At 42.2% G+C, this 19,781-nt stretch overlaps 1 protein-coding gene across 2 annotated transcripts in view; it reads left to right on the forward strand.

The window, feature by feature from the left end:
* The window catches only part of ephb6 (eph receptor B6), a 74,631-nt gene that overhangs the window by 36,487 nt on the left and 18,363 nt on the right, over window positions 1-19,781 (forward strand). For both annotated transcript variants that reach the window (XM_084053534.1, XM_084053535.1), the window contains exons 6-7: window positions 17,982-18,137; window positions 18,636-18,907. In XM_084053534.1, the coding sequence (XP_083909660.1) occupies window positions 17,982-18,137; window positions 18,636-18,907 (428 nt within the window). The remainder of the gene's footprint in view (window positions 1-17,981; window positions 18,138-18,635; window positions 18,908-19,781) is intronic.

Consider the following 19,781-nt stretch of genomic DNA (forward strand, 5'->3'; position numbering starts at 1 on the left):
TTTCAGGTGGGTTGCACAATTCCAGCCAATCAGGACAGAGTACCCATTTATCATCTTCATTTTTATAGTGTTCCAGTTGCAATTGTGTCTGCTCTTTTCTTTTCTTTTTTGTTATCAATTGTTTTTATTCATCATATCACAACAGCAATACAATTATGCCAGTATACATAGATACATAGAACGAAACAAAAACAAGATACATATACATACAACACAAACACAACTTAAAACTAACACAACAAAGGATCAAGAAAAGAAAATAATAAGCAAACCCACCCACCCCTCCCAGGACCAACGATGGCACGAAAAGCAAGGGCCATAACACCATGCATACCTGTGCAAAGCTATACCACTGTGTAAGGACAGGCTAAATCATGCCCTTAAGCTTATCTGCAATGCTAGACCATACCTTAACGCTTCTCTCGCTTGCTCCATGTAATCTGCCAATCAATTTCAATTCTCTATCCTGATTGGATAAAATTGCTATCCTGACCTGAAAAGGCATTTTCTGTTCAATAAAGGCTGGAGAGACATGGAGACTCATGTTACTGAACAAACACTCTTTAGCAATGAGTACTATCAGAATATAGAGCTATTTAACACTTATTTTAACCAAAGAAAAACCTTTAATTTTATTTTAAGCAAAAGGGCAATGCAAACTGAGGCAATGCAAAACAATTGTAATGCAAAAAAAAGAAGGTATTGTATGTATGTCACTCTGTCTGCATCCCATGTTTGCGTTGGGTTTCCTCAGGGTACTGTGGTTTCCAGGGGCCGATGCCCTTGACCAAGGTACTGGCATTACAACTGGAGTTGGTCCCTCAGCGCTGCAGGGTGGCTGCTCACTGCTCATTAGGATGGGTTAAATGCAGAGGACAATTTTACCCAAGAGGACAATAAAGAAAATCAAATCACATCAATCTGTCCACCAGAGGGTGCTAAAACGGTTCAGCTATGCACACCTCTATGTTGCCCCATTGGAGGATTGATAGTTAGGGAGCTGACAGGCAGACATCTCAGGAGAAGGCCTGGGGTTTAATCGTAGATACGATCAGGATTGTGTGGTTCTTAGTGTTTCAACAAGGCAAATGTTAACCACATGAAAGCATAGTGTCCCTATTCTGGGGCCCGACCAGATATCGGTACTATTTGAGTGGGCAAAACCGTACCTATATAACATTTCTTATAGGGTCAATACAAGTTAATTAATATATGATAAGGGAGTAGTTTTTCATATTCATTGGACATTTTGTTATTTGCCCCTATTAGCGTAGTCATTGTTTCCAAAAAGCACACAAACAAACGGTCCATATCATACTTAATCTTGAACCTAAGGCAACTAAAACATTTATGAAGGTAATGTGTTTGATTCTGCATACACTTTGTGTTGTTTTGAAAAAAGGCGGGTATTATACATCAAGGTAACAGAAATAGTGTGAAATAGTATGTTTAAAAAAACGCTGTTATCAGTTTGGGGGAGTTCCACACCATTTGCAATCTACTTTCCAATCTAGGGAAATTATTCCAAGATGCAGGGTTGAGGGACCTCTGTGTGGAGTCTTGTGTTATTGCGGAAGGGTCAGTAGCTGATGTGAAAGTACAACAGATTAGCAGCACATGCTTGTCTAAAAAGCATTGATGAAACTTGCCTGCAAAGGTATCCTTCTCTGGCTAAAGGGCAAAAATACTATAGAGGTTCACCTCCTGGAAGAAGCCCTGTGGAGCATTTTACAGCTTTCAACATGATATCCATCAGGCGGCACTCACAGAGCTTTTTGAGAATTCCTCATTCACCCTCATCATAGAGCTGTTCCAACCTGGACTCTCTCTGAAGCCAACATGGTCTTTCAGCTTTCTGGATGTTCTACTTTGATTCATGTTTATATAACTGGATGTTGCACCTTGTATGCACATAAGAGGGTTAGGGTTAGAATACTTCAAGTTTACAACTTTCCCAAATCCTAATTATTGTGTTTTCATCCGATTGCCTAAAGGCAAGACCTTATTCCTCCCCATTGTTGACATTTTAGTGGTTTATTCAACTGTGTCCAGTAGATTGAAAACTCTCTCTCTCTCTCTCGCTGTCCCCTGTGGTGCCACACCGTAAAATTCTTCAAAAGGTTTTCGTTTTGAATTTGTTTTGACAATATTTGTTAACAAATACCTTTTCAGTGTCTCATCTTTGAATATTCACTGGAGATACTCATGTCAACCACGGGTTGAATACATTGGAGATATATTGTTTTTGTGTTCACTGTTCATATAATACATTTGGGGTCTTGGCCCAGGGACTAAAACATTTGCAGAAAATAGCAGATCTACAAGCTTACAGTGTGTTGCAACGTGACACGATATGAGCTTGTAGATGTGCTATTTTTGGTGAAGACATTTGGTATAGAGGAGAAAAAAAAGCAGGGGCCTTCTATAGACCCCCGGGGACCCTGTTCAAGAAAGTATAATGGTTTAAGTGGCCAAACTTGTTTCAAATTTACGAAGTTGTAAAATGTCAATTGTGTCATTAAAATGTTGAAAGAACATCACAGGTTCCCAATTTGGGGATGTTTTCCAGCCCTGCCAGGCAGCTGACAGCTGTTCTCCCAGACTCCCAGTCCCAGGGTTTATGAGTCACTGGCTGCCCGGATCAATAGAAGCATGGGACTGGATCAGATTTGGACACAGAGGCCAGAGGGAGGTGTGGGTGGACAGATGAGCGAGGCCAAGGGATGGATGGGAATGGAGAGACACACACAGTGTTCTGTCTGCATTGTCCTTATTAGTGATACATGTGAATACTATTTGGGGTGGTGTGTGTGTGTGTGTGTGTGTGTGTGTGTGTGTGTGTGTGTGTGTGTGTGTGTGTGTGTGTGTGTGTGTGTGTGTGTGTGTGTGTGTGTGTGTATTAGTATACTCGTGAGGGACAAATGTCCCCAAAATAACAGTAGAATTTGAGAAATAGACATTGTGAAGACCATTTATCCTGTTCCTCAAATGCAAAAAAAAAGTGTTTTATGGTAAAAAAAAAAAAAAAAAAAAAGTTAGAATTAGGAAAAGATTCAGGGTGGGTTTAGGGTTAGGATTAGACATTTAGAGGTTATGTTTAAGGGTTTGGGTTAGAGCTAAGTCCATATTTATTTACTGACTTGCGTGCCGGTGTGTGCACTGAAAATAGCAAATCTACAAGCTCACAATGCGTCGTAGATCTGATATTTTCTGTGCAGCGGTTAAAATGGCAAAGAATTGTAAAAACTCATATATTCATAAAATCGGCATCGTTGTTGAAGTAAAATGTGTGTGTGTGTGCGCACGGCACACACGTGTGTGTGTGCGTGCGATGCGTGCATGCACAAATTTGTTTGTAGTAATACAGGCATTATATATCCACATATATCTGTATATTCGTGTGACACTGTGTGTGCGTGCCTGCACGCAATAATGTGTGTTTACACATGCATACAGTATGTGTACTTGCATGTGTATGTGTGCATTTCTTTTCTTCCTGAAAGCGACTTTGCACAGGTTGTCGTGAGAGTAAATGAGTCCCTAAGTTACACATAGAGAGCAGTGGACTGTGATGTGGAGATGCATTTCCTGTCACATGTTAGGGTCTCTCTGAGGTGGGGAACACAGCTTAGGAGAGACAGGGAACTTGTCAGGACACTGACACGACATCAAAACGTCACCCTGGAGAGGAAAGGAGAGTAGAGGAGAGGAGGAATGCTGGGAGGAGAGGAGAGGAGGGGAAAGCTGATCAAAGTGGGACTCAATGAAAGAACAAAAAGCACTTTTTAAAAGAAATGTCCAGAGGGTAGGACACAGAGAGAGAGAGAGAAGAGGAGAGAGCAGGAGAGAAGGGGAGAGCGGGAGAGAAGGAGAGAGGGAAGGGGATGTGACACATTTAGGTCATAGTGATGTAATGGCCACTCGTCTGTGAACAAGTGACAGGAACCACAGGGGGAGAGGGGGGAAAGAGAGAGAGAGAGAGAGAGATATAAAGTGGACACACATTAATGACTCAAAGAACTGAGCAAGCAAAAACAAAAACATACAGAGGGAAGGAAAGATAGAGAGAGAGTGGAGGATGGGGGGTTGGATTGAATGTATGATTTTGTATGTTTATTTGTGGCTACACTGTGTGTGTGTGTGTGTGTGTGTGTGTGTGTGTGTGTGTGTGTGTGTGTGTGTGTGTGTGTGTGTGTGTGTGTGTGTGTTTGTGTGTGTGTGTGCGTGAGTGTGCGTGCGTGCATGTGTGCATGTGTGCGCACGCTTGCATGTGTGTCATTCAATGTCAGTCCAACAGTTAACGGCACAAAGCGCATCCTTGTCAAAGTGCATACAGTAGGGGGTCTGGAGGACCACCACGGACCTCCCATGAATACGAGGGGGGGGCCTCACAGGCTCGCCAGCTCCTGTACAATTAGAATTAATCTTCCCACACTGCCAAGTCAACTGTGAAATGTCCTCATGCTCTTTTGCGTTGCATCTGTGCTTCCGCCCGCCACTTGCGTTTGTCTGTGTTTGACTGATATTCACTGACAAACAGCCCCCGTCGGAACTGCGCGGCTCGGCAGAACAGAAAAAGGGGGCTCCCACAGACCGCGGGGCCGTCCGTGTGTGGAGAGTGAGAATCCCAAGACATGCTTTTTGTTCCATACTCTCATCTGATTATGTTTAGTTGATTAGTTCAGTGACTAACGATGTGGGTCTGTCACGGAAACAGTGTTGTTCAGAGGGACTGTTGACCACTAGCTGTGCAGTTTGACGAGGGGGTGTCAACCGTACACAGTCAAATCCCCATGCAGACTTAATTTAACAAAATGAAATTCAACCAAATTACATCAGAGTTAGAAATAGATGCCTTGGATTTTACTGTGTGACAAGTATGAGGGGAAGAACTAAGAGCTATACCTAAATTATGTAGGTAAAAAGCAAAAGTAAAGGCAAAGCAATGAAGATGAAGTGAAAAAAGCTTTAATTCATTTATAATCATAAATTTAATTATACAACATATTGTTTTATAATTTAAAATGGCACATCTAACTGGCACAATATGTGCCAGTTAGATGGAAGATAATATCCCAGGGAGGTTTTCAGAGACTGAAATGCAAAACTTGAGTGTTAGCTCTTACGCTGTCTTGCATGAAGGACACTTGATATTGACAGAAAGCAGCTAAAATGATGTCCCGCATGACGCGCTGTCTGTGTAATAACCTATAATTACCAGCTGGAAATTGTCAGTGATTCCATCAGCAGCACTCTGGAAGCTTCCTCGAGAAGTACGCCTTACTTCACCTTGAGGTTTTACATTTAACCCAACTGTATGTGTTGGGAATTACATTACAACCTACAGCCAATTATTGGAATGAGTTAAGAAATCAATACAATTTACAATTTAGGCATTTAGCTTTAGTCTCCTAAATGCCTAAATTGTAAATTGTATTGATTTCTCAACTCCATCCAGAGTGACTTACAGTAAGCAAGGTAAACACATACATCAAATTCAGAGAGACAGTGTAATCTAGGATCATAGGTAAACCAAGAACCTAACATCTGTCTAAAATGTAAACAATATAATATCAAATAATCTGTACATTGAAATTATGGAAACTATAGGAGGCCAGGTAAACAAATGAACCTACAGTAGCATCTGTCTAAATAACATGATATCTAATTTACGCTTTAACCTTTGCATAAGACTGCATGGTCGTCAAGGCTAGGTCAAGTGCTATTTGGGCTAAGGTAGAGTCTGAAGACATGAGTCTTCAGATTACGATGGAAAATTGGGAGTGAATCTGCAGCTCTAACTGCAATGGGGCATTTGTTCCACAGTTTGGGAGCCAGAAGGGAGCCAGTTGGCTAGCAAATATTTAGTCCTACAGAAGAGAGCTGGCCTGGTACTACCCTGTTTACATAGCTCTATCATGGACCAAAGATTCACAGGAAGCAGTAAATTATAATAACCCCATTGAGATAATTCTGCACAAATGATGACTTCATCTGTGACAAACAGACAAATGTAGAAAGAAAGATATGAACGAAAAGTATAAACAGGCATATACTTTTTCAGACCGAAAAAAGGGTTCGTAGCACCCCTTCAATCATCGGATTTGGGGGAAAAAACGTGTCTGTAATTATCTGTCGAAAAATGACAAGGACAGCAGCAAAAGATGAGCTGTATGAGTTCTTCTGACAGGATGGGTGCTGTTTTTGTTTTTGTTTTTTTCCTTCACCATAGCAGCAGAAAGATGTTTTTCCTTTATTTGCGGGCTTTGCTGTTGATCCTCCTGTCACACAAAAAATGAAATGCAGACCAAAATATCAACACTCGCCACAATTGCAGCCTCCACAGGAAAGTATGGACACATTTACATACCTGGGAAGTATGGTTGGGAAGGACGAAGGCAGCGACAAAGACATACTATATAAACAAGAATAGGGACGGAAAGAGCATCCTTTTTAATATTAAGACAAATATGGAATTCAGAAAACATCTGCAAAAAAAAAAAAAGAAAAAAACTAACTCTGCATCTTCGACCCAAATGTCAAATCTTATTTTATGGGGCAGAAACATGGAGAACCACAACAACAACAACCAATAAACTGCAAACAGATGCTTATGACACATCCTGTAAATCTACTGGCCAAACACAATGACCAACGAAGAGCTCTGGCAAATCCCAACACAAGAACAAATTGAAACACAAATCAAACGCATAATCAAATGCAGGATATGGGGCTGGATTGGGCACACCCTGAATCAACCATCCTCCAACACGACCAGACAGGCCTTAACCTGGAAGCCACTGAGGAAAAGAAAGCCAGGAAGACCCAGGAACAGCTGGAGATGCTCTGTCTAGGCAGAACTCAAGGAAACAAGAACATCAAGGGCGTCTATTCGAATAGAATTGTCCGTGTTCGAGAGAGAGAAGCCGGGCGGCGTTGACCGGGAGAAATAGGACGGAGGTGCTGTGTCCTCCCGGTGGAGGCTCCTCGCTGGCAGGTGAGCCAGTAGAGTACAACAGCACAGCAGCGGCAACACAGAATGTGTGGGGACGATTAATTGGCATAAGGACTAAGTTGAGAGAAAAAAAGGCCTAATGCCTAATGTAACAAAAAAATAAAAAATAGTAGAGGTACTTATTTGGCCTACCGTATGCCAGTGTGCACAAGACTTTTTTTGATGATCAGTCCAGCGGTTTGTGAAATTAGCTCCGGACACACAGGCCCTTTGGAACATCTTGGAAGCAAGCAGAGAACATCACCCAACACTGAACCAGCTGGAGAAAGTTAATGAATGACTTACAGTATGCTCCCCAAAGAGCAAAGTGCTGTAAGTCAAGTAAAGTTCACACACCAAAATGTCTGGAGTGAGTTCATAGAGTTTTAAGCCAGATTTTTATGTTGTGCACCAGTGTCCCGTGCCGAAATGCGACGCGTTGTGAGCTTGTAGATCTGATATTTTCGGCACGGGACACCATTGTACGACGAAGTATAAATCAGGCTTTTACTGCTACCTTACCCATATAGCCAGAGAAGGGAGGCTTGTGGAGTGAAATGATGACAGATGTCTCCAGAGATGAAATATGAAGCATGACCCGACCTCAGTACTAAACATAATATTTGACCAAAACTTTGGGGTGGCATTGATGGCAAAAAACTAAAATGACATAAATAAAGTTTGAATAATATTTTCTTAGTATATTTCCTGTCCTGCCAAACATGGAGTTGATTCTGAAGAGAACAACACTGTGTATATTGCTTAAAAGGCAATGTAATGGCATGTGAAGAAACGTTTTAAAAGTTTCAAAAGAACCTTTTGGGTTGTTTGTCCTAGTCTCATGAACTTGATATCTGGGCCGCCACAGAAAACGTATATAGTAGATCTATATAGTAGATCCCTATATCACAAATCAAAAATGCACCTCACATCAGGTGTTAAAAAAGAACAAACACACCGAGGGAGAAAGGCAAAAAACCCAACAGAGACAAGAGGAGAGGCCGAATTTCCTGGAGAAATTCCTTCACAGTCTTCACAATATTATGAGCCTGGGCAGACATGGATGTAAACTGCAAATGGTTGGCTGAGGCATATAACCACGATGCGGTATTTCTAGTTTATTGTTGTTTTCCACTGATTTAAGCATTCCTGTTTCCAATCAAGCTGTCGTGGAGTATGTTTGTCAAAAGCCTTGCAAGCAGTGTCATTTACCACACTGACAAAAGTGGACGCTGACTGCCAATGTCTTAAGTTGTTTACCAGTCGTCAGCCTGTAAACGTCAAGTTTTGGCCAGAAAACAATTGAATAAAACAACCAAGCTAGTTCTTCTGCTGTGAGGGAGCTTGACAGGGCAATGTCAGTTTGGACAACACCAGGTGATTCAAGATTAAAGAGAGTTTTATTTGTCACTCACTCATACAGTACTGATACAAGAAGTGAAATGTTGGTGTGGCATGTTCCGCAAGACCGTGCTAACAATACAATATAACAAGAAGATAATAATAAAAAAGTTAACAGTGGATGGTCCCAGACAGATTATATAATAATTAGATTTGAATCAGTGTCCACTGAGTATTTGTGTTTTGTTATTACATAAATTGTTGTTGCTTATAGCTGCGTGTGCCACAGTTGGGAGAGACACATCTTCTAATGACTTATTTAAACCTAGTTTAGCCTCAATTCATATTTAATTAAAGTGCAGGAAAGACACTGTTGGGGAAGGATTTCTGTAAACCAAGATTGCAGTGTTTGACGTGCATAATGACGTAACCCTGTTTGAGGAACGGTGCTTGTATATTCTCAGGAGACTGTTTGAGTAACGCCACCCATGTTCAAACAAATACCAGCTTACAGGATGACTAGAGCATCTTCGCTGTCCCGGGGAGAGTCATTGGGAGCAAGGCTCTTGTATCTATGTTGGAGTCCTTTTTGTTTGGGAGGAAAAACATTAATAGAGCTTGACTCGGCCTTACATAAAGTTGTTTTGCTGTAGGAGTTTAAAGCAAATGGAGCAGATTAGACAATGCATGCGATGATTTTCATCCCCCCTCCAGGCTGAACCGAATGACACAAACTGCACAGCGAGGAGAGAGAGATATATAGAAACAGGGAAGGAGAGAGGAAAGATGGAAAGGAACACTTTTAACCATGTTCCAACCATTTCATTATTACAGGTGAAATTATAGGTCAAAATGTTCAATTATTTTCCAAAGAAATGTATTTTCTAAATTAACAAGCTCACAACGTGTCACGTTGTGACACGTTATCAGTTCGTAGAATGGCTATTTGTCGTAGTGTACGATTAAGTATATAGGGCTTAAGTAGTTAAGCTGAGGACCACATGGGTTCCCATCGCTCCTGTTGTGTGTCCGCATCTGTGGGCTGTATTTATATGTGTACAATGTCATACACATTCAAACACGGTGTTTGTATGTGTGTTTTTGTGTGTGTGTGTGTGTGTGTGTGTGTGTGTGTGTGTGTGTGTGTGTGTGTGTGTGTGTGTGTGTGTGTGAGAGAGAGAGAGAGATTATAATTCTGGCCTGGGAGCCAAAGGAGGGAATGAACGCCTGAAAGGGGGGAGTAGGAGGAGGAAAGAGAGTGAGAGAAAGAGAGAAATTGGGTCAGTGTTCTAAATACCAAAGTACTATGTCACTAGCAAATTACACACTTCGTTGCCATCTCTCTCTCTCCCTCTCTCTCTCTCCCTCTCTCTCCCTCTCTCTCTGTCTGTTCCTATTCATCTCTTCTATAGTTCCATATTTTTTCCTGTATACTTTTTATTCACATAGCATTTTCTCAGTGTTTGTTTTTTTGTTTTTTGTTTTTTTTTGTCTGTGTCATCACGTTTCTATGGATGCCGGTGATCTCTGCCATCCTAGAACCTAAATCCACTCTTAACAATTATGTCTATGAATATCTTTCTCTCATTCATCTCTTTGCTTCTGATTACCGTACCCCCTGCTGTTACTACATGCTGTTGTTCATCAGCGACTTTATATTATTATCATAAACCCTTTCCTAAACCCCCCCATCTCTCTCTCTCTCTCTCTCTCTCTCTCTCTCTCTCTCTCTCTCTCTCTCTCTCTCTCTCTCTCTCTCTCTCTCTCTCTCTCTCTCTCTCTCTCTCTCTCTCTCTCTCTCTCTCTCTCTCTCTCTCTCTCTCTCTCTCTCTCTCTCTCTCTCTCTCTCTCTCTCTCTCTCTCTCTCTCTCTCTCTCTCTCTCTCTCTCTCTCTCTCTCTCTCTCTGCCTTCCCTCTCTCCTCCTCCTCTTCCTTACCTCCCTCGATGAGTTAATGTAAAGGCATGCGTGCCTGCGCTCATGATGGCTGTGAGCTGTGTTGAGTCTCCTTTGTGTGGAGGATATGAGTGAGACAGGTGGATGGATAAATAGATGGATAGATGTAGGGAAGGGGAGGGGTGAGGACGTAGCGGGAGGGCAGGGGGCACTGCGTTTGGATAGGCTGGGGCGAGTTGGGAAGGGAGGTACCAATGGTGAATGTGTGTGCGTGCGTGCGTGCGTGCGTGCGTGCGTGCGTGCGTGCGTGCGTGCGTGGCGCTGAGTTGTGTTCCGGTTCCGTGTCAAAGCTGTAAGGGAACACATCCGATAATGTGCACCCAGGATCATAAAAGATGGATGAAACCGTTGTTAATCTCTTCCTCTTCCTCCTCCACTCTAGAATTCAGTCACTCTCGCTGACAATTCTCTCTCTTTCTCTCTCTCTCTCTTTCTCTCTCTGCCCCTCCCGTTCCGACCTTCCATCTGCCTGTCCTCCTTGTTCACTCATGTCTTTCCTCCTGTCCTCTGCTGGACATCTGTCTCCCATATCACTACTTGCTCACACTATTCTCCTGTTCCTACTCTAACCGCCTGGGAAATGGCTTCTATCTGATGAGAGAACACACACACACACACACACACACACACACACACACACACACACACACACACACACACACACTGATAGGTCTCTGTGCAATTCAGGTTATGATCTCCGTTCTGAAGTATTTTCTGTTTGCAAGGGAGTACCACAGGACTCTGTGTTAGGTCCACCATTTATATAAATAATCTGGATCTTAACGTGGCAATTGTCTTCATATTCTATCCACATGTTTTACACTGTTTTGCATGCTTCCTTGAGCAGGTGCCAAAGCAAATAACTAAATCAAACCAAGAAGACACTTCCTATCAATACAACACCTAAAGCTAGTTATCTATCTATCTATCTGCTAACCAGACAACAATAAACAAACTCTTACCTAAGCCAAACTAAGTACCAAGACTGGCACTTACTCTCTTACTTGGTGTTGTATATTATTTTTGAAAAATCTTTGTACAGTACTATTTGAAAAGCAATGGACAGTTGTCTTTGAAAAGCAATGAACAGTTCTTTTTGAAAAGCAATGGAAAATTATTTTTGAAAGTACTGGATAATACTCTTTGAAAAGTACTGGACAGTTTTAATTATATTTCTCTGATGTTTTTAGTTTTTCTTTGAGCTAATGCCTATTTTGCCCTGGTCTCACTTGAAAAAGAGACACAACTTTTAAGCAGGACTAAAGTTGAATTTAAAAGCATGCACGCGCACGCACGCACGCACGCACGCACGCACGCACGCACGCACACACACACACACACACACACACACACACACACACACACACACACACACACACACACACACACACACACACACACACACACACACACACACACACACACACACACACACACAGAGTTCTCATATAACTGAGAAGGCACATGCTCTCCCTGGCGCTCTCGTTCTCTCTCTACCTCTCTACTCCTACCACTCTCTCTACCTCTACCTCTCTCCCTCATCTCCACTCCACTCTGCTCCACTCTAACCTTCCTCACACCTGTTTGGCAGACAGACACGGTAGCTCTTCCTCTCCTCTTTAATGAGTGGGAACACAGAAAGCCTTTTATCTGTTTACACTCCCACTGCTAGCGCTCCATATTTCCTCCTCCTCCTCCTCCTCATCGTTCTGTCACGTCCTCCTACGTGCAGACTCGCACTGTGCGTGTGCACATATACACACACACACACACACACACACACACACACACACACACACACACACACACACACACACACACACACACACACACACACACACACACACACAAACAGACGTCCCCACATAAACATACTGTACACACACACAACCCCACTTAAACACCCGCAAACACACGTGCGCAGTTAAACACACACACACACACACACACACACACACACACACACACACACACACACACACACACACACACACGCACACACGCACACGAAAATATACAATACACACACACACAAGACACAACCTGACATAAACATAGACACAACACACACACACACATACACAAAATGCTGTGTCAAACATAAGACGTGGCACACATTCTTGGCAAGGTTATATAATTAAGATCAAAGGATGAAAACAGATTGCACAGACACACAAATTGTACGTTATCACTCTCACTTTCACATGCTCTCTTTCAGTTTTTCTCTATTCTTTCACTCTCTTGCTGTCTGTCTTTCAGTCTATTTCTCCGTCTGCGTCTCTGTTTCCCTGGCAGCACTCTCAACCTCTGCCACATTTAAAGGTGACACTTATTTTAAGGGTGACTTCAAGTATTTCTGCGTCAAACATTCTGTTGTTACAGTCCTCTGTGTCTGGGTAAAGGACGCAGCACAGCACCGGTGTTATGATGAAGTGTAAGATGTATTGTGGTGAACAGACTCAAACATACAACATTTCAAGTGCAAGGGAAAACTGTGAAGGCCATATACAGTGTGTCAGACAATATAGTTCAGTGGTGAACAGGGCAGAGCAGGTGCCAAAGCAAAGAACTAAATCAAAAAGACACTTCTCTATCAATGCAAGTCCCACATCTACTTATCTATCTATGCACTAACCAGAAAACAATAAACAAACTCTTACCTAAGCCAAACTAAATACAGAGACTGGCACCTACTCTCTTACTTGGTGTGCTACAAAATATCAGTAATATACAAATGCTTAGCCTGGCCCTGGTTCTCCAAGTAATGCACAGACAGTACAGTAACTGTTAAACATCAACCCTTGACAGTTTCAGAAGAATCCGGCCATCTATTATACAGGTGTGTGAGCGTTGATTGGACAGGACAATCTTGGAATATGGTAACCAATCAGAGACATGGTACAATCAAGCAAACGGATAGTACCAATAGATTAGTAAACTAGGAATCTAGCATGCAGACGAGGGTCTATACATCCACTCCGTGTCTCAGCCAGTACTAACAAGCCACGGGCAGAAGTCCAATGCATATTCTCATTGTTTTAATTAGCATGTATATCTGAGGACATAAGGCCACTGACAGAGCGCAGTAAGTAATATAATGGAGAGCCTCCTCCACCTAAGGTCTGCTGTTGCCCTGGGTCCTGCATTAACAACTGGCACATTTCACCGTTTCACACGCTGCCATAGCTCTCGCACAGCGAGTCAGCAGTTTTCAAAGCGCAAATGGAGATCTTTGTTTCTGCATGTGTGCATTTATTAGCTTTTGTTAGCTTGTGTGTTTGTCGAACTGTGTCTCTCTGTCACCGGCTGTTGTGTAGCGTAGTCTGTGTTATGTGCACAGCTGTTTTTACAATTCATGCCTACAGTACTTTGTACACTAATCACGTTTTTATCTGTTCATATTTACTGAGTACGTCAGCAGCCTTATTTCACCTAATATTTAAGCCTTATTGAGTTTTTCTTTATATAACAGACAACTGTTAATCTACATTTTACATCCATTGTATCACTTACTCCTGTATGTCATGGATAATAAGCATCTGTTCTTGTAACAGCAGTGTGCTCACTCTGTGAATACACACAAAGTGTTACCTAAAATAGAATTCCGAGCCTGAAGGACTGACATGAGGTCAGTTATTGCAATTTTCACCCTGGGCAACATGAATGATACTGCACCCCCCCCCCCCCCCCCCCCCCTCCCCCAAGTGTTGCCTACTTCTCATGTTGCCGTATGCTCTGGGTGAGCAAGTTGAATGGGTGGCCATGTTTTCTTTCAGCCTCCATTTACTTATATATGTTCATCCACTTCCTCTATAAACACTGCTGGTTTACCGTGCCAACAACAAATCTTTTGACACACAGGCATTAATAACCACTTAAACCCTGTTATACTTCATTGAACGGGGTCCCCCAGGGGTCTATAATTGCTCCCCAAATTGTTTTCCTTCATACAACCTACAAGTTACAAACTACACCAATCTGCACGTGTTGTGAGCTTGTAAATCTGCTATTTTGGCTGAATGTTCGACTGTTATGACATGCACGGTATAGGGGCCCTATGGTTCATGTGGTTAAGTCAAGACTTTGCTGTGGCTTAGATACCGTTTGAGTCCAGGAGCCACAAAGGAGATACTTGACTCTAAAATGCTGCCATTTTAGAGGACTGAACTGCTGGACAGTCTGAGGTAATGAGAATAGACAAAATGCATGAGTTGAGCAAAACAACTCAATTATATCAGTACATGTATTTCTTTCTTTATTGTAACCATTTTAACAAGCATAGCTTTGTCTTGTATTCTCTCATACTGTAGCATGACCGAATCATATTATTCCCTACTGAGTCTCCGTACGACAGCAATGGCTTTGACATGGGCTAAAATATGCCAAATGTAATTTGTTAAAGTTCACAAGACTTCTGTGGATACTTGGCCAGGTGAATGTAAATACTCTTTTAAAATGGAATCAAAGCCACATTTAATTTGCAGGAAATTCATTGTGTGTAAATACATACGTAAATAAACAAGACACAAAGAGTCTTTAGTCTGCTAGCAGCCCATATAATCCACCAACAACACCAACACCCAACTGAAAACTGGAAATTGGTCAAAGGGTAGTGGTGGAATCTTACGTTGTTGTATTGTTATTTTCAAATTTTAAAGCTGTAAGACATTACATGTACTTATTTGTCATTGTTCACCCCCCCCCCTCCTTCTGGAAATTTGAGTCTGGAAAAGTATTGAATTTTAAAATGGAAAATGTGTAGGAACCCTGGTGTCATCAGCCACTGCCGGCGCCTGTGGACTGGCACCCACACATCTGGCCCACGTGGTTTGAATCTTAATTGGATTTGGAGATATCTTGTGTGAAATGCTGATATTTTGGCCTGAGGATGGTGCTAGAGGATAGATCATGGGGTCACTTATAATATTTAGGGTTCATCTTCCAGTTTCATGGCAATCTGCCAATTCGATTTTGAGATAACTTGTGCGCAATTGGAACATTTGTGTCATACTTGGTTTAGGAAGCCAAATAAAACATTACTTGGCAATCCAGACAATTGTTTTCGAGATGCAGTATGTTGTTTGTGAAAGTGGTGGACTGACTGACTGACCGACTGACTGACTGACTGACTGACTGACTTGGCCATCCTTACAGCCCTTCTGCTAGCGAAGCAAGCAATAGTGCTGATGTCCATACAAATTCAATAATATGCAACACTGGCTACAAAAAAGGGGTTAAGGGTGAGTGTAGGTTGAGTATACTGTATGAAGTATTATTCTCTCGTATAGAAATTACATGATCAGATCAGAGCTTCTGAGTTGTTGTTTCGTGTCAGGTTATTCACCTTAAAGATACCGTACAAGCTTCTTCCCAGCCCACAGTCTTCACTATCTTACAAAGTATTAATGTTTGAGGAAAGCCGCTCCTGTTATCAGGAATGTGACTCTGACTTTAGTGCCAGTCTTAAAGGATCTACACCATGAATTAAAAGAAAATATTTAATATCATATTGTTTATGTCCCTCAAATGTTTTTCAAAAGGTTTGAGCCTAAATCAAGCCTCAGATATACTCATTCCAACTAACCTCTCTCTGGCTTATAAAGCACTTTCACCTGCAATACCACATTGTCCTGTTTGGCACGGGGTGCTATTGAGCCAGTTTGTATGCATGGTATCTCCTGGTTCTGTGTGGAAAAAGTAAAAAAAAAAAAAACTTATTCAGTTTGGTCTGTTTTGAGACCAATTTACAGAAAAGCCCAGATATGATGTGAAAGCCTGAGTGTTCAAACTGGGGTGTTTTTTTTTTGTTATGGTAGAGACTTTTTTCCAGGTTTTGTGGGACACGTTCTATTGGCAGTACTAAAATGTTTTAAAATGTCATCGGCCAGTTCTCTTAATTGGCACAAAAAAACTTGCATTGGTTGGTTACTAGTTCATTTTAGAATTGATCTTACTGATTACTTAAGCAAGCTCAGGTGTGCTTGGTTCACAATAATATTTTAGAAACGTATGTGCCATCCCTGATATCCTGGAATGCTGTCTCTTTTGACTGTTCTTAAATCCAGTTTGAGGAACGGTTATGGAGATTTTAGCGATAAGGTCCCCTATACTCTTTGGAATGACTGGCCTGAGATCGAATTGGCAAAGTCAATGTATTGTTATAAGTCTATTTTAAAAGCTCATTGTTATAGACTTGTGATTCTATTACTGCATACAGTTTTATTACACCTTATTTCGTTTTTTGTGTTTGACTGAGTTTCAAAACATTTAATTCAGTATACAGATTTTTTATCTTAGGTCATAGCACTTACTCTTTACTTGAAAAGTGGCATGATCACAACCTCAAGTATTACTTGCTCTCTATACTGTTTTTGAACAGTTTGAAGGGCTTGTTAGAAGACACTAAAGTTGACGCGGTACCTTTGAACAGTTTGAAGGGCCTGTTAGAAGACACTAATGTTGACGCGGTACCTCCCAAATCTAGGACATCATCTGCACAAGAAAGTGCACAGTTACATCAATAATTTATGTAAGGAAATGAGCGACACTGATTAGTTGCATCCTTGCGTAATACTTTTGCAACAAATCTTCGGTTGGAACTGACTTTTTTCACACTTTTGAAAAGTGAGTGACACCCATAGCCACAACACTAGAGGGAGTGACCATGATCTGGTACCACCCAAATGTAGAACAAACATAGGAAAGTTCGCATTCTACTGCTCTGCCACCAAAATGTGGAAAGCCCTGACACCATCCAGTAAAGGATTGTGTAACACTGGTCTTTCAAACCTGGCCTGAAAAAACACCTATCAGGAGACCAAAAGGGGAGGTAATTGTCTCCGCCAGGCCCAAAGGCTTGGCTGAGACTATGTTTTGCACCCTGTCCGTCCGTGTCTGTGACTGTGACCAGATAATCTCCGGCACCGTTGGGCCGTGCACAGCGAAACTGTGCACGCACACTCCCCGGATGCCAGAGCAGAACCTCTGCCCCAAATCTTTCAGATCGACCTGTTATAGTACTCCTATAGATTTTCTCCAAACATCACGCAAATCAGTACACAATATCTCTATAGTCATTAAACCGAACGGGTCTTTCAGATTTCTCATATTCCATCGTGATTGGCTAAGATCTGCTTCCAAAGTTTGCAGGAGTGCTCCGTTTTGAACGAAATGCCTCAAATCATGAACACAGCGTGTGATCCCACTAGGCCGAGGAAGAATTTTAATTAATAAAGTGGCCTGTTTTGAATAAAATGCCGCAAATCATGATTGCGGTGAAACGTTGCACACACAATCACACTACGTTGAGGAACACATTTTTTATAATACTCCTAAAAATGTTGTCCAAACATCACGCAAATCGGTACACATTATCTTTATAGTCAAGTTACATTTGAAAGCACACTGCACGTCTCAAGCACTTCCCTGCATTAAGGTTCCTAGCTACCATAAGATGATGATGTTAATTGACATCTAGTTTGGCTCAGCTATACTCACCTCTAGGTTGCCCTCCTTTTGTCAAGTGCTGCAGCTGGACAGCAATTTGTCTTGGTGGCCCTGGAGTAAGACCGATAGTTTGAACAAAAGAACATGAGAACACACTGACAGCAGGACATTTTAGAACAATTACTAATTCATAGTGTTTTCCGACGAAGCTCATTTGTCTCCCCTGTGCTTGTCTCTCTGCACAGAGTGTCCGGCGGGCTACTTCAAGCCGACATCGGGCTCTGTACCCTGTTCCGTCTGTCCCTCCAACAGCCGTACCAGCCAGGAGGGATCACATGTGTGCGAGTGTCGGAGTGGCTTCTACCGCGCTGGCAAAGACTTGAACACATCCTCCTGCACAAGTGAGTTTGGACGCGGGAGAGGCGACTTTGGCCAAAGACATTGTCCAGCCCAAGCCATTCTGTTCCATCTGGGCAAGAGTGTTCTGTCTGAAACCAAAATGTGGTCAGAAGGAAACATGACGTAACGGATGCATTTAAACGTTTCTTTTTCTCCTTTGATTAAAATGTCTTCTCCCTCCCAGTGATGTAACCCTCATGCCTAAGATTTTAGCACATGCTTCTCTGCACCGCTAAGTATCCACAACATATAATATGCATGTCTAAACATGCTTTCCCTCTCTACTGTACATCTTTCTCTCTCTTATCTTTTTTGTGATTTTCCTCTTTTATCTCCCCCTATCTGTCCTGTTCTATCACACCTTTGCCCTTCTCCCTCTCTCTCTCTCACTCTGTCTCTCTATCCCCTTGTTTCCCTTCCTCCACCCATCTATCTCTTCTTCCCCCTTGTTTCTATGTCCCTTCTCATGCCTCCCCTCTCTTTCTCCCTCTCTCCCCCAGGTCCTCCATCTGCACCCATCTCTCTGTCCTGGGAGTACGAGAGTGGAGACGGAGGTGTGTCTCTGCGATGGCGCCCCCCGGTGGACATGGGGGGCCGCAGTGAGGTGTGGTACTCGGTGGTGTGTCGCACCTGCCCCTCGGCCACCTTCAGTAACCCATCGTCATGCTCCTGGTGCGGGGAGTCCGTCACCTACAGCCCCGCACAGAGCAACCTCAAACACACCAGGGTCACCCTCAACAACCTGCTGACCAGGGTCACCTACCTCATACAGGTAGGCAAGCTCTACTTTAGTGTCACATCATAGGTTTTCATCAAGGATAAAGCAGTAGATGACATTATTCTGTGTAAGCTTCCTGCGACTGCAGTTACATTGTTAAATAAAGGATAAATAAACAAAAGGAGTAAAGGTATATATAGGTAATAGGTACAGAATAGTACTGAGGAATTTACTGTACATTGTCTAATATACAGCATTCAGATATGCAGTAGCCTATAGGTGCAAATATACAGTGTTCTTCAGTCTATTATTATCATGTATACATACTGTACAATTTATGAGGATGATTCAGTCAGATATACATAAAAATGTATGAGGGTACGTGTATGGTCAGTGTAGGCGCAGACAGGCCAGTGTACCTTTGAAAGAACAGATATGGTCAAAAGTGAAGCAGGTGATTATAGTTCATTATGTACAGACACGTGTGGCAGGGCTCAGCCCCTGTTCAGCAGCCTGATGGCCTGCCTGTGTAAACTGTCTCATAGTCTGTTTGTACTGCGTTTGATGGCTGACAGTAGCAGTGTGCCTGTGAACAGACTGTGGCCGGGATGGTTAGTGTCCTTAATACAAAGTAATATTTTTTTGCCTTGGCTGTGCACCGCCTGGCATATTATGTCCTGAAGGGAGAGACACCAGTGGTGGAAAAAGTACTCACATTTTGTACTTGGGTAAAAGTATAAATACTGCAATGTAAAAATACTCTTTTACAAGGAAAAGTCAAAATTTACTTGAGTAAAAGTACAAAAGTATTGGTATCAAAATGTACTTAAAGTACCAAAAGTAGAAAGTACTCATTATGCAGAATGTCTCATTTCAAGTTTTATGTATAAAATGTATACAAATATTTTGAAAATAGCAGATCTACAAG

Source organism: Gymnoscopelus microlampas (assembly GCF_963454915.1).
Source record: "Gymnoscopelus microlampas genome assembly, chromosome: 3".
NCBI classification, from domain to species: Eukaryota; Metazoa; Chordata; class Actinopteri; order Myctophiformes; family Myctophidae; genus Gymnoscopelus; species Gymnoscopelus microlampas.